The following is a 22,012-nucleotide window of genomic DNA, read 5'->3' on the forward strand; positions in this document are numbered from 1 at the left end:
AATGGAGATGTTACGTTTTCAGCAAAAGTTAACTAATGTCAAAGATTCGAAGGGTCAGTATCGTAAAAAGGTTAGACTTCTTTCCAGATCTTGCAGTGCTAGTAATCCTGGGCTTCCTTAAGGTTGAAGGGAGTTATCTTCTCTTTACTCAAAGGGTAGATAGAGAAGATAACAGAGAAAGATAGAACTGTTCATTTTTTTAGTGTCTGGAAATAACAGGGTTTGAGAATTAAACATTTGAGTTGTTTAGTAATGGATAGTATCAATGTCTATTGTAATCTAAAATCAGGATGGGCAGGTAAGGTATAATGCTCATTTAATACCACACATTGTGATATAGAGTGAAGATCTAAGAAGAATCTTCTCAATTAGGTACAGCTTATGTTATAAGTCTTTCACTCCTCTGAAGATAATTTCGCACGTCAGCACTTTGAGTGTTAGTTCTCCTTCCCTCACACCCCATTCCCCTCTCCTATAGGAGCATCCTGTCACCAGCTTTGGTGGGTACTTCTGTGATTCTAAGAAAGGAGCATATTCCCTGCAAGGTCTGAATGGATCAAGGTCTTTTTACTAGCATTGTTTTGAATTTCATTTCATTAAACTGCACTATAAAAGAATTCTTAATAAGCAAATAGTATTTTGTATTTCTCAGAATAGAGGAAAAGAGAAAGGGGCTCTACAGTTTCGTACTCTTTTTATAGACTTAAATTTATTTGTTTTTGCTGTTCTTCAATTTTTTCTCTTAGACACAGTTGTAGGAAGATTCCCTCCCCCCCCCGCCCAGTTCCTCACCATGTTGAATTTAATTTGGTCTCCACATCTCTGCTACTCTGTCTTACTTACTGGATCTAGATTTGTTCTAAATGGAAGAAAGAGATCCTCCTCAGTTATCAACCTCAGTAGCCAAGTAGAGGGACGTTCTTTCTGTCTCCTCTGAAAGGAGAGCTAAGTTGACTTATATCTTCACTCTGGAAGTGGAGTAGACTAGCTCTCAAAACTGTTTTTTGTAATGTATTCAGCTAGGCTCATCAGATAATTGATCCAGAAGGGTCTGTGCGTTTTTCATGGTTATCAGTGTGTAGTGTTAAGATACTTAGCTTTTGTTGTTTGGGAAGACCCTGGTGTTCTATTATATATGGGAGGTTTTACATTTGGGCAAGTTTTTTTCTTAAAAGGTGAACACTTTGAATATTAGTCATTTGGAATAGAAATATTGATCAAGTTCTGAAGCACACTTAATGTTTCATCTTGTGAGTGTCCTAGAATGTTGTACATATAGCATAAGGGCTATTAAAAAAATTCATTAGCATGCTGTTTCGTTTTCTGAAATTCTGGGTACTTTTTGTTTGTTTGTTTGTTTTGCATGCAAAGATAAACTGCATCTGTGGTAGTGCTTATTGGCATATACTTGAATTTTTAACTGGTTAGACATTTTATCGTTAGTTGCCAATCAGTTTCATTATACTTCATTACTCTTTAGCTCATGAATGTTATTCATTGGGTTTTTATAATGATTCTATTAAAAACGCAAAAATTGTCTATAGCTCTTGAAACTCAGGAATGAATAAATGTAAATATCTCAGTCATTTGGAATAGGCCATGAGGAAGGTAATGTGACAAGAAAGGAAGGGAATTTGGAAATGGCAACAGGGATGCATGGTGGGAGGACATGCGTTCAGGCCAGAAATGTGTCTCTAGTGTTGTCTTAGGGAGACTCTTTTGAACAGAACTATGCTGAGAGTTCAGAAGGCAGTTCATCAGGAATTGCTGAAGCCCGATTTTTCCGTTGTACCTCAAAGAGTTTCCACCTTACCTCTGTGGCTCGGATTCAGTGCTGCGCCCCACCCCTGCAGTCTGCAGACAGACTGTGTGACGATACAACTCCTCAGGCTAGTTGTATCTTTTGTTATAATTTACAGCTTTTTCTTCTGATTTGGTTGGTATAAATGATCTCCCTTGAATGCCTGAGTAAACTGGAAGAAAGAGGGATTTGGGGCTCCCACAGCTGAAAACCATGGACCTGGTAGCCATCACCAAGGCTGCTCAGCACATCCTCATTCCAGAGCACATCCCGCCACAGGCCAGTGGCTGCCAACCCCGCCCTTTCCTGATGCTGCTCAGCACCCGGAAGAACTAGCTGAACAGGACACATTTGCCCTCCGAGACCCCTGCCATGCTAGCCTCAAAGTAAATGTTTGTCCAAAGGTGAGAACAGGGAGGGCATGTAATTTTATCTATTCAAAGGTTGTGATCAAAATGCAAAAGCTCCTTCATTTAACCTGCCATCTTTTCTAGTCTGGTCATTACGCTGCTTTATACCTGCTCCCTGAACCCTCCTCTCCTGCTTCCCTACTTTTGCCTAACCCTTTGTATTTTACTTTGTGAAACTTCATTCCATCATAAACAGACTCCTGTGAGGCTTCATCATTTTCACAGAATGCTCTGCTTTCTTTTGATATACTTAATCTAGGCTTATAAAGCTCAGTAGGATAGAGGTACATGTACACATAGTCTTGCAGCTTTTATAGCATTTCCTCTAATAGTAACCTCTGTTATTACTCACTGAACATTAATTTAGTCCTAGGGCTTTTCAGCAAGTAAGCAGGAGAGCTGAGATTTGATTTCATAACTCTCTGGCTCTGATGTCCGTGCTCTTTCCATGACCATGTGAGAAAACAAATACACTTTAAAAAAGGTGGGAAAAACCCTATTTGTTAGGTTTTTTATTAGGCTTTATTTGATGTGACCTTTAAAAGAACAGAGACAACTTCTTTTTCTCTGTGAATGTAACACGGATTTCTTCAGCCCTCTCAGATGTGTTGAACTCTTGAGTTAATTAGTGTGTACCAGATAATAGAATAAGTAATTGAGAAAGTCCGTCATTGGTAAACCCTTAGCTTCATGATAGATATCATATCACAGTCCTTATGATGTGGCGACATGAGGTGAGGCTGGTAACCCTTTGTCCAGCAAAAGAAGTTTGAACAACCATACTTTGAGGCTTTCACCTACATTCCGGGGATGAATCACATTGGATATTGGACATTTTAGATTTGACTTTAATGTATGAAGAGAGTCGTTAAAATCTAGTAGTGTACTAGTCAGATATAGGGAACAAACTAGTGGTTCCCAGTAGTGAGAAGGAAGAGGAGAGGGGCAAGATATGTGTAGGGGATTAAGAGGTACAAGCTATTATGTATGAAATAAGCTACAAGGATATATTGTACAACACAGGGAATATAACCAGTATTTTATAATAACTGTAAGTGGAGTATAACCTTCAAAAATTGTGAACCACTATGTTGTACACCTGTAACATAATATTGTACATAAACTATACTTAAATAAAAGTAATAGTGCATTAGAGTAAATGTTATGAAGCTTGCATGTAACAGTGCTATCAAGAGTAGGTTGTTACTTTATTCAGAATAATTATCATAAAATAATAAAGTTCAAGTATTTGAATTTCTACCAAGTACTACAATAGAAAATGCAGTAAGTCACAATCCGTGCCCTTAGGACATTCATAGTCTTGCAAGGGAAATCATAAACAAATTAGCAAAATAACGTGTTAATATTATGAAAAGATAAGGTCAGAGGAATGGTGCATGCTTCAGTTGGTGGTTATGGGGAGGAGGATTGTTGGGAGTAAATAGTGTCTGTATAGTGAGGTTTGGCTATCAGCAGCGATTTTCAGCTCTTTCATTTACGTCACAAAAAACCCTGTTACGTAAAAAATGTTTTTATACTCGTTTTAAGAGACGGGAATAGTGCTAAAAGAAGTTAATTTAGATCACTAAGTGTTAGAATCAGTGTTCCATTTTGACTCAGGTCCTCTGACTTCGTAGGTCAAGACTTTTTTCCAGAGAATCTTCTTACAGTGCTTATATTTAGAAGTACTGACTTGAAGTGGGCAAATTGGGTACTAGTTAAGATGTTAATGGAAAACAGGGAGAGATAGCCTGTGTGGTTTATACGAATGACACCTGGAGTTGTACAGTTCATTATGTAGAGACACTGGGAATGTGAGAATATTAATAAGCGAGAGGTATAATATTGTCACTTACCGAATGTATGGCGTCACTTTGTGGATTCATCACTGGCTGAAAATCACTGAAGAACTCTTAAACAGCTGAAAAACACTTAAAACAGCTGCTCTTTTCTCATTCTTCCAGTTTAATCAAGTGACCTTGGGTCAGCCAGGTAGGACAGGCCTTGGATTTCTTTGTGGCTACTCTGGGAAATGAATGGAGAGCCAATTAGTTTAAAATAGAGCATATAATATGTAGTGTATAGTTAGCTTATAACTTTACCTTAAACATTGCCTGAGAAAAAAACTAATGTTTCTGTTGCACTATACAGACTTAAAAGTCCTTTACCAAATTGTGAATTCAGCTCATCTGGGCCTTTCTTCAAGCAATCCGCTACTTTATTAGTTTTCATAATATGCTTTGTTTGAATGAGTATTTTCTCTGTAAAATCTAATGATTAAAGATAGTTTGGAAGTACCCGTTCTGATTTATTTCTATCCAGGTTTTAGTTGATTAAATACTTTGGCTTTCATTGTCAATATGAAAATCCACCTGGCTAGAAATCTGCATTAAGTTTTGTTCATGTTTGGAATATATAGTAAAATTGCCAAACTGATTTTCATTTCAAACATTTCCCATATGTTATGTTTTATATGTTTACATCTCATTTTTGGCCTTAATTGTTCTCTGAAGAAGTTTTATTACTTGCTTATTTGTACTTACTTGGATGTAGTAGACACAAAACTAACCTTTTCCATTTGATTGTATTTTCTCTTTGACACATAGTAGGTACTGGCCTAATTTTGTTTAGTGGATGAATCAGTGAAGGATAAATGGGAAGATGACAGTTCATGTCATTAATAGTGATCTAAACCACAGCTGTTTTCACAACTTCACTAGACTGTCAGCTCTGAGGAGAGGTGCTGAATTGAATATACATTTCTTCCATGAGAGCTAACAAAGGACTTGGTGTATTAAATACTAATAATAAATGTTTGTGGAATGAATAAACATTTAAAGGTTGCTTTTATGCTGTCGGAGACAAGGTCTTTGTTATATTTAGCTTCTAGCTGTAAAAAAAGAAAAAAAAAGTCAGCAAATAAAATCCTTCAATCTGAAGAAAACAGATTTAAGCTATATGCTTTAGCCATAATAGCCCCTCTGAAGAAAATCTATAACTGTATCCTTAGGACATCCTCCTCTAGGCTACTGCTGTCCTATAAAGTGAGGGCACCTGAGGCTGTTTTCAGATATACGGTAGCACGTCATGCAGAGAGGAGTGGCATGGAGGCTGCTGCTGAGGATATATCAACAGAGTACTGGGGCTGAGTACCCCCCACCCCCCTGCTTTCCTGGCGGTCTTGGGAGCTTGGTGATCTTGTCTTCAGAGTAGCAGCCTACAGAGTTTGAATCAGATGTCATAAAGCACAGCCAGATCCTGGTTCTCCTCACAGAGTCCTTGGCTCTGAAGGGTGGTAAGTTGGGGCCAGTTTGAATAGTATAACGGGAGCAGTGGGAATGTCGGTGTAGAAAGCAGCAAGGGACAAGCCGTCAGGTTGCTGGTCTGGCAGGCCACCTCTGCCTGAGGCAGAGGTAAGTTTGGGATTTTGTTTGGGCTTCTTTCTTAAATATACTGTACAGATAATTTCATCAAACTCCCACATATTGTGAAGTTGAACGCTTAGTTCAGATATATAGACTGAATTGCTGTGTACTTCTGAGACAGAAGTACAGACAGGTATATACCCCAAAGAATTTAAGACAGGTAGTCAAACAAGTACGTTCACATACATGTTCACAGCAGCCGCAAGCTGGAAACAACCCACATGTCTGTTAACAGAAGGATGGACAAACTGGTATATACTTGCGATAGAATATTATGCAGCCATAAAAAAGGAGTGAACTACCAATCCATGCCACAATGTGGATGACCCTTGAGAACATTATGATAAGTGAAAGAAGCCAGACACAAAAGGTTGTTTGAATTCATTTCTACAAAATACCCAGAATAGGTAAATCCACAGAGATAGAGGGCACATTGGTGGTGGCTATGGCTGGGGAAAGGGAGTAACTGCTTAATGCCTAAGCTCTATTTTGAAGGGATAAAAATGTTTCGGAACTAGATGGAGGTGGCAGACATTGTGAACGTACTAGACACCACTGAATTATTCATTTAAAAATGGTTAATTTTATGGTAATTTCACCACAATGAAAAAAAATGATTTCATTAATCCTCTCCTCCCCCCCAAACCCTAAAACAGACAAAAATGCATATAATTAGAATATGATGCATTTTAGTCCCGTACTTGGACCTACTTTTTTTTCCTGAGTAAGCTTAGTCTTTCCCTACCTGTGTCCTTCTGTGCGCACTGCGGTCTCCCACTGGAACGCTGCCCTCCACCCATTTTCCACGTCCAGCTCTTATCCAGCCATAAACATATATAACACCGTCAGGCTTTCTTTGATCCACTTGAACTCCCTTCATCTTTCTCAAGCCTGTATCCAAAATGGTCTCTTGATCCTTTGAAGACCCTTAGCACTTTTACCTATACCTCTTTTTTGGGCAGTTATCAAATTTGACCTTCGGTTACAGTTAGTTATACCCATTTCTTAGGCATCTATGTGCTTGAGTATAAGGCATGTAATGTCTGATTTTTTTTTTTTCCTTCTTTCTTTCATAGTGTAAGTGCACAGTATTCATGGACTAAACAGCAGAAGAAACCACGCTTTTGAGAAGATGTAGGAATATTTGTACTATGTCAACTAATTTTTCTATAGCTTAGACGTTCTACTTAGAGTTCAGTGATTCAAAGGATTAATTAGTTCATCCCCTCACTCAGCGTTTAACTACTGTGACAGGGGTGGGGCACTGATAGACGGGGAAGCACAAGGATGACTGACAGAGTCCTGGATGCAGAGGAACAAATCTTCGCCTTGGGTTTAAAGTGGGTTTCACCAGAGATACCCATGATTTAAGCAGTCTGCACAGAGCAGCCTAGTCCCGGAGCGTGGAGGTCGGCTCTGCGAGACCCTAGTGCTGCCCGTTCATGGTCCTCTTGCTCAGCAGTAACTCTGATGAGGACAGAAGCACACACCGAATTCTCAACATGCTTCTGCCAGTGAGATGACTTCTCTTTACATTTTTTTCTCAAGAGTTCTTGTCAGGGCTTCCCTGGGGGCGCAGTGGTTGAGAGTCCGCCTGCCGATGCAGGGGACGCGGGTTCGTGCCCCGGTCCGGGAGGATCCCACGTGCCGCGGAGCGGCTGGGCCCGTGAGCCACGGCCGCTGAGCCTGCGCATCCGGAGCCTGTGCTCCGCAACGGCAGAGGCCATAACAGTGAGAGGCCCGCGTACTGCAAAAAAAAAAAAAAAAATAGTGCTTGTTAAATTTCTTTATAATCTATACGTCCTTAAATTTACCCAAGGCTGAATCATAATTGTTGTTGTTTGTGGGGCTTAAAGATTTAAAGTGTCATCCCACACTTTCCTTGTGTACTCCAGAATGTACGTGGGGAGACACACACGGCATCACGTAAATAAATGCTGGCACGCCTCTGGTGCTGTTGGTGGAGGTGCAGCTGGTGGTTCGGAGCTACTGAGACTTCTAAGGTGCCTTGTAATGGTCAAATAAGATTTTAATTTAGTTGATTATTTTCAGTAATACGTACTTTATTCTAATTTTTTGAAACTTAATTTTTTTTTTATACTTAAGGACAATCCATTTCTTCGCCTAGTATATCAATAACCTCTTACGGCAACTTTTTTCTGATAAAGTTAATGAATTATATCTTCTGTTCTCAGGGTCTGCTCTGAGCGACTTATAGTAGTGGAGAGCAGAAAGTTCTCTCAGGGTATGGAAAGAAATATCAGTTTAATACCCTAAAGTATAAGCCACTGATAAATTGGTAATAAAACATATATGCTTATTCTGTGGCGTAAGATGGAAGAGCACATTTTGACATAAGTACAGCATCACTCTTTTTAGGCTCAGGATTTCAGATAACCCCCAATTGATATTTTGTTGTTTTTTCCCCCCATGCTGTTGTGCTTCTGGAGGTTATGGCATTAACGTGGGCCTGGGAAGTGTCTGGCAGTGGCTTAATCTCTGTTGTTTTGTGATGCTTGAGAGATCGTGGTGTGTCCTGACGTTCACAAAGGTGGGCAGGACATTGTGTTGCCATGAGCTTAGACTGTGAATATATTGAATTTGAGGATTGCATGGTTATATTTTTTGACTTAGTACAATAGGTTTTCAGTCGTAGAAAGTGAGAACTGGGGATGACACGGAAGTTGTGGAGTCCAACCTCTCAGACCTGTGGGAACTGAGACCTGGAGGGTTGCTTGCCTTACGAGTGGCAGGGTAGCTCTTACATCCAGGCTGGTGTTTTATTCACAACAGCATGGCTCTTCTCGCAGTGCGTGCAGGTGCGCGCGCGCGCGCGCGTGTGTGTGTGTGAGTACAGAATTGTTAGTGTATCCTGCTTTCATTTGTATGAATTGGATGCTTGCCATCACGGTTCTTATTCATGCTACTTTCTTCATTAAATTGAGTCGCAGTACATCTTAGGTATAAGAACAATTGCTTTTCAAGATCTTGGAGAGGAATAGATTTCAACTAGTGTAACTAAGAGATGAAAGGAAAGCATCATTTCTGTATTTTGTTAAAAAAAAAAAAATCCAAAGTTCTTGATGATGTTCTCATAATTTTCTTACCTTGTTGATCCAGGAATTTATGTGCCTATTTTTCAAATTCAGCCAGGCTATGATGACCTTAATCCTGATTGGAGACTCTCTAGTGAGAAGAGAAAAAAAATCAAAGGTGAGTTTTATGATGTATGATGATTAAAACCTTAAGAGACTCGTGTTGTTTAATAAAGGTACTTTTTAGATGGTATGATATATGTAGGGGAGGGAAAACTCCTTTTCTTTCTACTATCCTAGGTTCTCTGGCTGGAGCTCTGTAAAATTAGATTGAAAAAAGACAGATTAATAAGAGGCAAACAAGCAGAAGTTTATTAGCCTGTACATTGAGTTTATACATGGGGGTACCCAGGGATGAGTAACTCCGAGGGGTGGTTGGAAATTGTGCTTCTACAGCATCTAAACAAAGAAACAGTATATTTTTAGGGAAGTGACAGACAAAGGAAAAGCAGTTGGAGTTTCTAGGAGTGGCAAATTGTGGGAAGGCAAATATGCATGGAAAATAATGGAAGATAAGCACTAGTTAGTTATGTAGATTCCTTCGGTGCTGTCTCTGGGCTCATAAGGGTCTAAATTTGTCTCCAGTGATGAACTCTTGTCCTTCGTGGTAGAGAGCGGAGAGGGGAACAGCTTTGTAAATTTATGTCCTACTTTTACGCAGATAGGTAGAGGGCAGGGGGCTTTTCTTGTGTCTGTTTCTTCTCAGTGGCTTCCAACCCCAAATAATCCTTATGCCACAGGGGCATATTTTGGGGTGGCATATTCGGCTACCCTACATATAAAAGTCTCTAGATACTTATACTTCACTTTGGAAGGAACACCAAGATTTCAGAGGATGGGGACAAGGCAACAGATCCAGCTTTCTGACCGTCAGGTGTTAATATTTTGAGTTTTCCCAAGGCTGAGGCAGAGCCTGTGGTATGCAGCATGGCTCTCCCTCCACAGGCTGGCGCGGAGATGGGACCCTGAGTTCAAAGCTCGTAAGTGTCCTCCTTTGTAAATGAGCATGGAGGGGATAGCCGAAAGGGACTCCTCAAAGGGTGAACTCTGAGTAGTTATCTTTGGGGCTGGGGTGCCCGTGTGGTAGATGGTAGGTAATGAGAGGTTGGAGGGACTTTCTCTTTTTTTTCATACATCTCCATATCTAAGCTTTTTTTTTTTTAGCAGCGAGCATGTATTACTTTAATAAATAGAAAAGAAGCCCAGTATTTACATTTAATTAAAAGCAATAGTGATCATTTAATTGGTAGATTAAAAGGAAAAACAAAAATGAAAATATTAAGAGTTACTTTGAGTAATTGGTTCCTTTTTCTTTAGGTGAAACTCCCCAAGTTAAACACTGCTGAATTTTTAAGTGTCTCATAAAATTAGTGATAGTTACAAGGTTCAAAATGTCATGTTCATGGTTTCGCTTTTGTTAAATAATCATCCGAAATACTCATTCAGAAAAACATTTTTGAGAAAAAATATAATTTGTCATATTAATTAGGAGGTTGACTGCATATTTAAATGATTTACTCCTTTTTATCCCGTAATACATTAAGCTGTAAGCCTAGGAACACTGCTTTTCATGTTTTCTTGGAATTCCTTATTTATATAGATTGCTTTAGGCTTAAATCGGAAGAAAACGTTGAGTTGTCCTGGTTTTCGTTTTTTAATTAAAATAATGAGTTAATCTCATGGAGTTAACCTCCTATTTTATTTTATTTTATTTTATTTTTAATTTGGCCAGGCTGCGTGGCTTCTGCGATCTTCGTGCCTCAACCAGAGATCAAACTCGTGCCCACGGCAGTGAAAGTGCCCGGTCCTAACCACTGGGCTGCCAGGGAACTCCATTAACCTCCTATTTTAAAATCTCTATCTCCTTAGTCTAATGTTTACATATATTTTAAAATTTATGGTGTACTTTGTATGTATTACCTTTAAACCTCATCAGATCCTTAGTGGAACAAGTAAGGTATAAAAGGGCAATAAAATTATAGTAAATATCTTGCCATGTCCTTTTGAATGCCTCGATTTGGTGAACCCCAGTTCAGTTCTCTCTACCCTCCCCCCAACCCCTGCAATTCCTTACTGGTCTTGAATATGTTTTCCTCTTTCTGATTCGTTGCAAGTATAGAGGAGGAAAAAGTTCTTTTTCCTACTACCCTACTGGATTCTCCAGCTGAGACCCAGTAACTTGGACTAACAAAAAGAAAAAAGCATACACATTTATTTAATATGTTTTAGGGACACAGGAGCCTTCATAAGGAAATGAAGACCTGAGGAACAGTTAAACCTGGTCAGTTTTATACTAGGTTGGGTGAAGAGTGGAAAGTTGTAGAAAGACATGAGAGACAAAAGGGTCTGAGCTAAGGGTAGTAAACTGGGAGGAAATTAGCAAGGCCTGTTTGTTTCCATTTTTCTTGGCTTCCCCCCATCTTTGGAGATAAGGATGCTCCTTTCCTCCAGATATAAAGAAGGTACCTCTCACATGAGGATCTTAGGACCTGCTCCAGAGGAAGGTCAGAGTTCTTCCTGAGTCTGCCATTTCTCAGTACACACCTTCCTTTGTTTTATATGTTGAAAATGGTGATATATCTCTGAATATTTTTTCATTTTTTGAGCAGAAAGACCTTAATATATTTACCTCTGCATCCCTAGAACTTTGGACTTTGGCAAGTTGTTGGCATTCAGATGTTCATTAAATAAATTACCATTTTATATCTTCTACTTGAGTAAAAACCTGAGTGGTGACTTACATTTTATTTTTTTTCTTATCATTTGTCATACCTTTAGGACTCACATGGTTTTAAAATTGATTATTGGACTAAGTGTGTTGTATTTAAACCACACTGATGGATGGATTTGTATTAATTTGCTTTCCCCCCCCTTAGATAAAGAGTCCTTTTACCCACTGATAGATGTGAATTGGTGGGTGGACAGTGCAGTGATTTTGGCTCGCTGCTCTGGTGCTTTGACTGTTTCGTCGGTGAAAACTTTGAAGAATTTACTGGGAAAATCCTGTGAATGGTTTGAACCATCCCCTCAAGTCACTGCTACCCATGATGGGGGATTTTTAATTTTGGAGGTAATGCTTTCCTTTTTAAAGCAATCAGTGTGTTTGAGACTAAACATTTATTACCCCCCAAATCTAAATATCTGATTTTAATTTTGGTTATCCTATTATTTAATCTTGTCTTTAAAAAGAAAAATTTGTTATTGGACTCAGAACTTGAGTGCAGTATACAAAAGATCTATTGTTTAGACAATTTAAAAAATTGCATTTGTATAAGAATGAAGAACATTTATAGTCATTTTGCTCTCTGTAAAGCATTTCTTGCTCATTGACATGATATCTTTTTTCTTTTGCCTGGATTAGTTATCTTAAAAATATAAATAATATCACTACCTAAGAAATACAGCCTTTAACCTATTCCTATGAAATATGACAGCTTAAAACTTTTGGTTCTTTTATTAAGAAAAACTTGTTTATCATGACAAAAATTTTGAAAAGAGGCTAATATTTTAAAGTTACGTTTTGGTCATTTAAAATTATTTTAAGTCTTTCAAGGTAATGGCCTTCAATAGCCTTCACTTAGGTGCAGACTGGCAAATGTCTTCTACCCTGAAGTTTGGTACCGAGACTAAAGATGTTCTTTAAAGAGAACCAGGGCTTAAGATCGAAGGCAACTCTGTTAGGTCTGGAATGAAAGTTGTCTTTAACAGGCAGCCTTCAGACTCAGAACTTTGTGAAGACATTGTTTAAAAGCTGGGGGAGGAGGAGGAGGAGGAGCTCTTCTTGATAAAGCAAATAAATACCTTCATGTTCATGTTGCTAAATAGATGGAAAAAAATCTTTTCACAGCAGGTACAAAAATATCGAAAAGAAAGAAATTAACATTCTCAACTCCTTTATTTCCCTAAAATATATAAAATATGTAAAATATATATATTTTACAAGACTGTATTAATGACCTGTTATTAAAACAGACTTCAGTTTTTGAGATTTGGAGCCAGTAACTTCTGTGCTTGTTTCTGGAGCTATTGATGTAAATATGTAACATTTGTTGTTGGGTTTCTTTGAATTCCATTCTTAGTTTTAATCCCACGGCTGAGGTAATGAATCAAACCAGAGTAGAATTAAAAATATTTTTCTCATTAGCTCTAAAAACTTATCTTTAGTTCCTTCACTATTCATTTAACATCTCCCTTTTTCAATTCAGTGCGAGATTAAACTTGCCCCCAAACGATCTCGTTTGGAGACGAGGGCGGGAGAAGAAGGTGAAGGAGAAGAGGATTCGGATTCCGATCAGGAAATGTCTGCCAAGGCTCGCTACTTTGGTTATATGAAACAGGGCTTGTACTTAGTGACCGAGATGGAGCGGTTCGCGCCAGCCCGGAAGCGCCCGCGCACCATCACTAAAAACTACCGCCTGGTGAGCCTGCGGTCTACGACCCCAGAGGAGCTCTACCAGAGGAAGGTGAGGGTGTCCCCTTACTCTCCACGGCCACAGCATCAGATCTGATTTGCCTCTATTGAGAAAAAACTATTTTTTTTTAATAAAGGGAGAAATTTAAAGAGGGATTGTTCTTATCCTTGGCATCTCAGCCGTGTCAGAATGATAAGGCGCTGAGGGTAGTGCTGGTCTCTGTGCCTGAGCAGGTCACAGGGAGGGCAGCGGGTGGGAGGTGAGCTCGCGTGGCCCCACTGTCCGCTTGGTGGCTCCGCCCAGGTTTTCGCTCCACTTCGCGTGGCCTTCAGCTCTCACTTCCTCTGTGTTGAGGTACAGCTGTCCCCTCAGACGGCAGCAGGTGAGGGAAGAAGCGCAGACTTGCTTTCTAGTCCGGGGTTTGCTTGGGAAGCAGATTTGATCAGCACTGAGTGTTGCGCGTGCTTGTGCCGCGGTGTCGCACGCGGAGTCCTGGAGGAGGAGTCGGGCCGCCCTGCTTGTCCTGGTTTTGCCACTTCACTTTATAGCCCGGGGTGTTTCACCTCTGTTTCTCGTCTTTCTGTTAAAGCGCTTAAAAGAAATACTTGATCCACCTGCCCCTTGGCGTGTTTGTGAGCTTCTGGCGCCACAGTGCACATAAAAGGTGGTTAGGAACGACCTACACGTCGTCATCGTTCATTCTGTCATCATATTGACACTGCAGGCTGCTCGGTAATGTCACGTCCGTGTTCCATTTCCTTGTCCAAAGATCGAAAGCGAAGAGTATGAGGAAGCCTTGTCTCTGGCTCAGACCTACGGCCTGGACACGGACCTGGTGTATCAGAGGCAGTGGAGGAAGTCAGCTGTCAACATTGCTTCAATTCAGAATTACTTGGTATGTTTACATTTTTCGGTAACAGGCAGTAAAATGCAAGCTTACGGAATAACTTTTGGCTGTAGGGCTTCGTATTGGAGTACTTTTCACTGCTGCCTTTTCTATGTGACGTGTTTTATTCTCCCTGGAAAAATTATCTCATCAGGTTCTGTCGGCCCTGCAGCTGGACGTTGGTGCAGAAGACATGTGACCAAATATTCACTGATAAACCAGTCAACTGCCTGGTCTTGGCCGAATCCTTTCCCTTCATCTACCTCAGTTAACCTCCGTTCACCTCCATCAGTCAGGGTCCTGTCAGAAGCCAGGAACCACACAGTGATTTGAACAGGAAGAGTTTTCATGTGGAGAATTAATATTTTCTAGGAACGAGAGGTTAACTATATGAGGGCAAAGAGAACCCTAAGGAATGCCCTGCGGCTGAACGGAATGCACCCAAGGAGAGGGCAGACTCGGAAGGGGGGGCTCCCCTGGGTCTGGGATTCAGGCTTCATTGGACAAGGAGTGGTTGCAGCACGTTGGACGGAAGAGCAGTCCTCTGGAATGCCTGCGGCCACGGCTGCTCCAGGGTAGCCAAGGCTGGCAGGCAGGGAAGGGTGGGATGGATGGGCCAGCTGGATGCCTGTTGCTAGGGTGGCCGTGAACTGAGGTTGGGGGGGTCGGGAAACCCCAGGGGCTGGTAAGTAGGGAGCCCCCACCAGCATGAAGGCTGGTAGATAAGGAGCCGTGGCCAGGACCGAAAAGAAAAAAATTCCCCCTGGAGTGTTAGGCGAGCCTAGTTTAGGGAGCTTCCCCTTCAGGTGTCTGGGAGGATTCGCCGGGGAGGAGTCTGTCCATGGGAGCGCAGCTGACACTAAGTGGGAAGTTGTCCTCCAAAGGAGGGAGGGGGAAGTAAGCACCGCCTACTTACTTCCTCTTACAACAAATGATGTTGCCCGCCGGCCTTGCCAAGACAGGAGCAAGAGCAGAACCAGCGCACATGTGGACTAGCGACCAGGGCCCCTTCCTCTGCAGTGGCCTCCAGCGCCCTCTGTCGACAAAGCTTAATTTCGTGTCAGCCGCAGATGGGAAAGGCTGTTCGTTCATCCCATAGCTGGCTCTGAAGAGTGCTTTTGAGGCGGAGAGGCAATAAATAGATAACTGTCATATCCTGCTTGCCAAATACCCCCTTTTTGCTTAAATCCTACAGTTAAATCCTTCCTGCTGTGCACTTCCACAGTTAGAGGTACTATGTTGGCTGTTTATTTGAATCGTTGGCACCTCTGTAAGGAAGTAGTTGGACTCACACCTATTTTTAGAAGGTGACTTCTCATGTGACATTTAGGAAGGCAAATGCCTTTGCATTTAGGAATATTCTAAGAAGTGTTGGGAAATTTTCATGGTAGTTGTTTTCCCTAAAAATTCATGTACATGAGTCATTAAAAATAAATAAAGACGTAATCTGAAAAAGTTGTGTGTAAGAAGTTGATGCTTCAGCCAAACAGGAAGATGAACTGTTAATACAAGTAAGGTATCAGAGTTGAGAGAGCATGAAAGATAATGAAATAAAGGAAGAAGACAGAGTTGCTTGTATTTTCTTTAGAGTATCAGAACAGCAAACCTATATTATCTTTCTTTCTTCTGTGACTCGGGACAGTGAGCTCACGAGTTCATGTATATCCACGTAACGGCCTTCTCTGTAACACGGTAGAAAGCAGATTTGGTCTCTGAAGGAGCTGACAAATGTGAGGAGAGACAAATTATGTACATTTTTTATTGGGGGAAATACTTAATTCAGCAAAATAAATGGGCAGTGAAGAGTAAAAGCACTGTGCCAGGAATGGTAGAGGGCATATATATGGCCCTCGCTTTTAGGGAGCTTATAACCTTAGCGAGAAGACAAGCTTGACGCCTTCATTATAGAAATGACCATATACAAGAAGATTGCGGACAAATGCTGTGGGAACCCAGTGAAGGGAGCAATCATTATAGACTCCGGTTACGGAAGTCTTCATATAGTGAAGGTGTTTTGGGCAGGGATTTGAAAGGAGTCAAAGTAGAGCTGCAAGAGAGGAAGGCATTCTTAATGGGAAAAGTGGTATGAGCAAATTACAAGAAAATGAGCGTGACTCATGAGGCCAGTGACTAGACCTGGCTTATTCATTGCTCTCTTTTCATGGCACACAAAAGGTACTCAGTAAATATTTCCTGGATGAATGGCTCTGTAAGGAGACCAGTCTGTCGGATCTGAGATCCCATCATGGTGAACACTGGGGCATATTGATTAGAAAGATACATTGATTGGGGTTCAAGTGGGAAACCTTGCCAAAGGACACTGCAGTGTCCCAGTTGTTACGTGTCAATGACATGGACAGATACGGAGACCATAGATGTGGAGAAGGGGGTGTGAGTTCAGAGACATTTGAGGAAAGAATTGATAGGAAGGAATGTGTAAAGGAATGTGCAGGGTATGAGGCAGATTTTACACTAAACTTGTATCCACAAGGACTCTTTCTAGGAAGAGGGCAAGTCAGGAATTTGGAATGGAGTCAGAGGAAGCTGTTGGGAGGGAAGTACACATGGGCCCTTTGTCTCTCCAAGGAACAACATACCATGACTTTTTATGATTAAATTATCATCTGTGCTTTGGAGTACATCTCAGGGTCAAGTAAATACAGAACCTTGACGTGCTATGCCTCATTAGTTTTCTTTCAAAGTTAAACGTGTTTGTTACAAGAAGATAAATCTTGCCTTCTTTATTTTCTACTCTTCTATACAGCACGGGTGCAAACTAAAGAGCAACTAAAAAGTTTGGAAAGAACTTTTTATGTTTCCAAAAAAGAGTACTGAACTTTGTGTTTCAGTGTGTTTCATTAAATGAAGAAAGAAAGCAGTTGGAATCACATGCCCTATACCCAGTCCTAATCACTGTTAGGAAAGTAGCTTTTTAATGTTGAGATGCTCTAGCAGCTGCTTGTGGCCAGGGTTTCAGGTAGCTCTACTCTCTTACGTATAGCTTTATAATTCTAGAAGGCAGTTCTCAGGTGCTCTCAGATGTCATGATATCTCTAATGCCTCTGTTTTTAAATTTTGTCTATATCCAGAGTAAAATAAAGAAACGATCCTGGGTTCTTCATGAGTGCTTGGAAAGAGTTCCTGAAAATGTGGATGCTGCAAAAGAACTGCTTCAATATGGATTAAAAGGCACAGACCTGGAGTCTCTTTTAGCCATAGGGAAAGGAGCAGATGATGGCAGGTTGGTTCCGGAAAGATGTGGATAGAAGTAAAGGTGACTGTGAAAACTTCTAAGCTGAGACATTGGAAAGGGTACACTTTTCTTTATTTAGGTTCTTCTGCAGTGAAGCAGTTGCCTTTGATTAATACTTTATCTGAGGTCAGTTTTCTTTCCTTTAAGTTAAATACTTTTATATATGATAGCTTGATGCCAAGGAAAGAGCAAATTCTACATTTATTGAATGCTGGCTGTTTCTAAGCTGTGAGGTTAAGGCGACATGTGCCTAGGTGTGCTTACCGGTGATTCGAACCACCGTAGGCAGCTCTGAGCTTCCTTCACTTACCTTATCTGTAGCATTGTGTCCTTCTTCAGAGAGTTACCTTGATTAAGTTATATATCTTGTGAAAGCACCTCATAAACTTTTTTTTGAATTTTATTTTATTTTATTATTTTAAACAGCAGGTTCTTATTAGTTATCCATTTTATACATATTAGTGTCTACATGTCAATCCCAATATCCCAGTTCATCCCACCACCACCACGCCCCCCGCCACCTTCCCCCCTTGGTGTCCACATGTTTGTTCTCTACATCTGTGTCTCAATTTCTGCCCTGCAGACCAGTTCATCTGTACCATTTTTCTAGGTTCCACATATATGCATTAATATACGATATTTGTTTTTCTCTTTTTTACTTTCTTCACTCTGTATGACAGTCTCTGTGTCCATCCCCGTCTCTACAAATGACCCAACTTCGTTCCTTTTTATGGCTGAGTAATATTCCATTGTATACATGTACCACATCTTCTTTATCCATTCGTCTGTCGATGGGCATTTAGGTTGCTTCTATGTCCTGGCTATTGTAAATAGTGCTGCAGTGAACACTGGGGTGCATGTGTCTTTTTGAATTATGGTTTTCTCTGGGTATATGCCCAGTAGTGGGATTGCTGAGTCATATGGTAGTTCTATTTTTAGTTTTTGAAGGAACCTCCATACTGTTCTCCACAGTGGCTGTATCAATTTACATTCCTACCAACAGTGCAAGAGGGTTCCCTTTTCTCCACACCCTCTCCAGCATTTGCTGTTTGTAGATTTTCTGATGATGCCCATTCTAAATGGTGTGAGGTGATACCTCACTGTAGTATGGATTTGCATTTCTCTAATAATTAGTAACGTTGAGCAGCTAGCTTTTCATGTGCCTCTTGGCCACCTGTATCTTCTTTGGAGAAATGTCTGTTTAGGTCTTCTGCCCATTTTTGGATTGGGTTGTTTGTTTTTTTAAATATTGAGCTGCATGAGCTGTTTATATATTTTGGAGATTAATCCTTTGTCCATTGATTCGTTTGCAAATATTTTCTCCCATTCTGAGGGCTGTCTTTTCGTCTTATTTATAGTTTCCTTTGCTTTGCAAAAGCTTTTAAGTTTCCTTAGGTCTCATTTGAATATCATTATTCTTAATTCTTTTTCTGGAAGGTTGCCTATCTCCACTTCATTTAGTTGTTTTTCTAGGGTTTTATTTTGTTCCTTCATCTGGTACATAGCCCTCTGTCTTTTCATCTTGTCTATCTTTCTGTGAATGTGGTTTTTGTTCCACAGGCTGCAGGCTTTTAATTCTTCTTGCTTCTGCTGTCTGCCCTCTGGTGGATGAGGCTGTCTAAGAGGCGTGTGCGAGTTCCCTGATGGGAGGGACTGGTGGTGGGTAGAGCTGGCTGTTGCTCTGGTGGGCAGAGCTCAGTAAAACTTTAATCTGCTTGTCTGCTGATGGGTGGGGCTGGGTTCCCTCCCTGCGGGTTGTTTGGCCTGAGGCGACCCAACACTGGAGCCTACCTGGTCTCTTTGGTGGGGCTAATGGTGGACTCTGGGAGGGCTCCTGCCAAGGAGTGCTTGGCAGAACTTCTGCTGCCAGTGTCCTTGTCCTCATGGTGAGACACAGCCACCCCCTGCCTCTGCAGGAGACCCTCCAACACTAGCAGGTAGGTCTGGTTCAGTCTCCTATGGGGTCACTGCCCCTTCCCCTGGGTCCCGATGCACACACTACTTTGTGTGTGCCCTCCAAGAGTGGAGTCTCTGTTTCCCCCAGTCCTGTCGAAGTCCTGCAATCAAATCCTGCTAGCCTTCAAAGTCTGATTCTCTAGTGATTCCCCCTCCCATTGCCAGACCCCCAGGGTGGGAAGCCTGACCCTGGGAGGGGCTCAGAACCTTCACTCCAGTGGGTGGGCTTCTGTGGTATAATTGTTCTCCAGTTTGTGAGTCACCCACCCAGTGGTCATGGGATTTGATTTTATTGTGATTGCGGCCCTCCTACCATCTCATTGTGGCTTCTCCTTTGTCTTTGGATGTGGGGTATCTTTTTTGGTGAGTTCCAGTGTCTTTCTGTCGATGCTTGTTCAGCAGTTTCTTGTGATTCTGGTGCTCTCGCAAGAGGGAGTCACCTCATAAACTTCTAAGCACCCTACCAATGTCAGTTAATAACAGTAATAAAGTTATTTGACAAGGGCTGCTGTTCATCAAACATTTGTAACTTTTGGGGGGATATAAATGTGATAGTGTATTTGATAAGTAATTTAAATAAGACTGACATTCATTACCATTTTAAGACCTTAAGTAGAAGTGATGCACATTGTAAACTCTGGGCAACGTTTTCTTCACAGGCTGTTTCACATTGGGTGACTATAACCTCCCGTGTTTTCCTAAGCAGTTTCCATTTTCTTGATATTCAGAGTTTCTACATGTGATGATTACTGATGACTTTTTGCCCATCCTGTGGACATAAATGAAAGAATCGCTTTGCTTATAATAAATAGCAAAAGCTTTCTTTCAAATAATTGCTTGTTTCTGTTTCTGCAGAAACCAATGTAATAAAATCAAAGTAGGAAGAGGTACTTCTTCACTATATGAAATTTTAAAAAATACACAGATTTGGGTTTTATTTATTTCTCACAGATTTACACTACTTGGTGAAATGGACGTTGACAGTATCTCCTACGAGGAGCTTTCCCCGCCTGATGAAGAGCCTGCTGAGAAGAAAAAGGAGAAGGAGCTCAGGAAGAGACAAGAACTACTTAAATTAGTGAACTTTTCAAAGTAAATGATTTATTACTGTTCATTTGGTAATTTCTTTAAAATAGCTAGTAACCTAAGTGTGTTCTCTACTAGTGACAGTTGCTGTGCATTATTTCGGCAAGTTCAGTCAAATGCATTTAGTATTGTTTTACCCTTGTGCTTTTGTGTGCTGACCCATGACTTTGAGGCTTAATGGAATATTGATCATTCTTATTCTATTTTAGATCTTAGAGAAATGTGCTTGTAGGTAAATATAAGTGGCCTAATACAGTTGTTCAAAACAGGTTAACACTGGAACAAAAGGAACTTTGCCGTTGTAGATTGAAATTATTCACCTACTTAGATCGACTCGCAACATATGAGGTAAGGAGTAGTTTTAATCAAACCAGTTATGTTCTTTTGACCTGTCATTATAAATGCTGAGGCTGCCTTCATATCTGATGTTCTTGGTCTTTAGAACTATTTATGTGGGAAAAATTCATTTTGTATAGAAGCAGGTTCTCTTATACATCAGTTTTGGTAAAATTTAGAGATTCCTGAAAGGCCAGAAGTTGCGTTGTTAGTCTAGGGAGTAGAAATGCAGCAGCCGTCGTCTCAGAGCATCTGTGTTTCGTAGATTTACGATCCTCGTCATTTACTTTTATTTTACATTTAAACTTTAGATTGTGGCATATAGCTGTCTGTAGCTTTTGAAAAGTAGGTGAAGTTGATGACCTTGGCCATTAAAACTTAGAAACAAAGATGTTCTGGTACAGTGACTAACCAGCTAGATAGATAGGCATTGCGTTTTAATCGTAGGGCAGGGCTTATTTTATTAATTCTGTGATAAATCAGATAAAAGTGGATTTATTTATATTTTACACGAGTTCCTGCTGTATGCCAAATATTATGCCAGTGCTGGTGGTAGAGAGATGAACAAGGAATAGTCCTTGTGGAGTCCTCATTATGTGGGGAATAAGTGACGATAATGAAGATAGGAAGAATTGATGAGCGAGCGTCATGGAGCAAAGCATTAACTTTTTCCTGGGGATGTCCGAGAAGACTCTATGTAGGAAGTGATATCTCAACTAGTCCTTAGAAGAAGGGGGGCTGACTTAGGGGGCTGTGGGACTACTGTGCGGGGGTGTGGGATGCAGGCGTAGAAGCTCCGTAAGCGTAAGGGTCTTGTCTTGTTTGCTGCGGTATCACCAGAGCTCAGAACGAGACCTGGCTTGTTGAGGAGCTCAGGGAAGATTTGAAGAAACTGGTAGTTAAGAGAATACCTTAAAAAATACCAACATATTTGTTGAGGACTTACTGTTTGCCAGCCAGTGTCTTAGGTACTTAATTCGGATTATTTCTTGACAGCCCTTTGAGGCAGGTATTGTTATCCTCTCAGTTTTATGGATGTGAGGCTTAGAGGTGGTAAGTATTTTGTCTAAATAAATTGGAAGCAAGAACCTCCTCTGAACATCCTCTTTCTTCCCTCTTTCCTATCTCAGTAAGTTAATGCAGTTAACAAATATTTATTGGCTGTTTATTATGTGAAAGCCGGCATGCTAGGTATCTGGGGTTCAGCATAAACACAAGAGAAATGAACCTGAAGTCATCCACTGTAGTAGGGAGATGTACACTTGCCATTGCCATGGCTAACTCCTGTTTATTCTTTATGTTTCAGCTTTGGCGTCCCTTCTGGGAGGCCTTCCCTGTCCTCCCAGGACTAG

General features: G+C 40.8%; 1 protein-coding gene across 8 annotated transcripts in view; it reads left to right on the forward strand.

Moving 5' to 3' along the window:
• NBAS (NBAS subunit of NRZ tethering complex) overlaps positions 1–22,012 on the forward strand; it is a 333,351-nt gene that overhangs the window by 68,503 nt on the left and 242,836 nt on the right. For all 8 annotated transcript variants that reach the window (XM_067008085.1, XM_067008087.1, XM_059078230.2 and 5 more), the window contains 7 exons: positions 8,786–8,849; positions 11,608–11,801; positions 12,937–13,194; positions 13,913–14,038; positions 17,119–17,270; positions 20,190–20,330; positions 20,594–20,672. In XM_067008085.1, the coding sequence (XP_066864186.1) occupies positions 8,786–8,849; positions 11,608–11,801; positions 12,937–13,194; positions 13,913–14,038; positions 17,119–17,270; positions 20,190–20,330; positions 20,594–20,672 (1,014 nt within the window). The remainder of the gene's footprint in view (positions 1–8,785; positions 8,850–11,607; positions 11,802–12,936; positions 13,195–13,912; positions 14,039–17,118; positions 17,271–20,189; positions 20,331–20,593; positions 20,673–22,012) is intronic.

Source organism: Kogia breviceps, chromosome 11 (assembly GCF_026419965.1).
Source record: "Kogia breviceps isolate mKogBre1 chromosome 11, mKogBre1 haplotype 1, whole genome shotgun sequence".
Taxonomy (NCBI): domain Eukaryota; kingdom Metazoa; phylum Chordata; class Mammalia; order Artiodactyla; family Physeteridae; genus Kogia; species Kogia breviceps.